Source organism: Galeopterus variegatus, unplaced genomic scaffold, assembly GCF_000696425.1.
Source record: "Galeopterus variegatus unplaced genomic scaffold, G_variegatus-3.0.2 Scaffold2993, whole genome shotgun sequence".
In the NCBI taxonomy this organism is placed as follows: domain Eukaryota; kingdom Metazoa; phylum Chordata; class Mammalia; order Dermoptera; family Cynocephalidae; genus Galeopterus; species Galeopterus variegatus.
The window spans coordinates 181,811-182,810 of NW_007729104.1; the positions used below are offsets into that span (position 1 = coordinate 181,811).

The 1,000-nt window shown below is 50.3% G+C and overlaps 1 protein-coding gene across 1 annotated transcript in view; it reads left to right on the forward strand.

The window, feature by feature from the left end:
• C3 (complement component 3) overlaps positions 1 to 1,000 on the forward strand; it is a 39,880-nt gene that overhangs the window by 30,650 nt on the left and 8,230 nt on the right. The window contains exons 29-32 of the mRNA XM_008583682.1: positions 173 to 331; positions 472 to 531; positions 654 to 744; positions 858 to 909. Of these exons, the coding sequence (XP_008581904.1) occupies positions 173 to 331; positions 472 to 531; positions 654 to 744; positions 858 to 909 (362 nt within the window). The remainder of the gene's footprint in view (positions 1 to 172; positions 332 to 471; positions 532 to 653; positions 745 to 857; positions 910 to 1,000) is intronic.

The window sequence follows — 1,000 nt, forward strand, 5'->3', positions numbered from 1 at the left end:
AGAACATGTCTGAAGTGTCTAATGAACTCCAATCTTACCCTCACACTCTCTGGCAGGTTCTAGGCCATGATTTGGGTGCCCCAGCTCCAGTCTGAACCTCTTTACCCCCCAGTGGGTTCTAACTACTTTCTCTGGCTCCCAGCTCACTCTCTTTCTCTCTCATGGGTTCTAGGCTACCTTCATGGTGTTCCAAGCCTTAGCCCAATACCAAAAGGATGTCCCTGACCACAAGGCTTTGGACCTCGAGGTGTCCCTCAAACTGCCCAGCCGGAGTTCCCCGGTCAAGTACCGCCTCGTCTGGGAATCGGCTAGCCTCCAGCGGTCAGAAGAGGTACAGCCACCCAGCCAACCCCTGCCTACTCTCACCCTGCATGCCAGCCAGGGTTTGCAGGAGGGAGGACAGATGACCATCATAGTCAGGGGAAGGCTTGGTTCCCAACACCCTCTCTTCTCTCTCCCCACTCTCTGCAGACCAAGGTAAATGAAGGTTTTACATTAACTGCTGAAGGAAAAGGCCAAGGCACCTTGTCGGTAAGAAACAGGAATAAACCACTTTCTCTTGGCCCCTGTCCTCTGGAGGAACCCTCCACTTCCTGTCCTCAGCTGTCCCAAGTCCCATGAGCTGACACTTTTTCTTTCTCCCATATTATCAGGTGGTGACAATGTACTATGCCAAGCTCAAAGACAAAAGCACCTGCAAGAATTTTGATCTCAAGGTCAGCATAAGCCCAGCACCTGAATCAGGTAAAATAAGTAAAGGTTCTATCTGTCACCTCCTCCTCATTCTAATGTCTGCCCCCCCATCCTGAATCATGTCCCGGGACATTCCCTCCTATCTTTGTCTTCTATATTTCTAGTCAGGAAGCCTGAAGATGCCAAGAGGACTATGGTCCTTGACATCTGTACCAGGTAAGACGTGAGGCCATTGGGGTTGATCTTGGCCATTCCTGTCTCTGGCAAGACTTCTTACAAACAATATCTGTGATATTCCATACTTCCC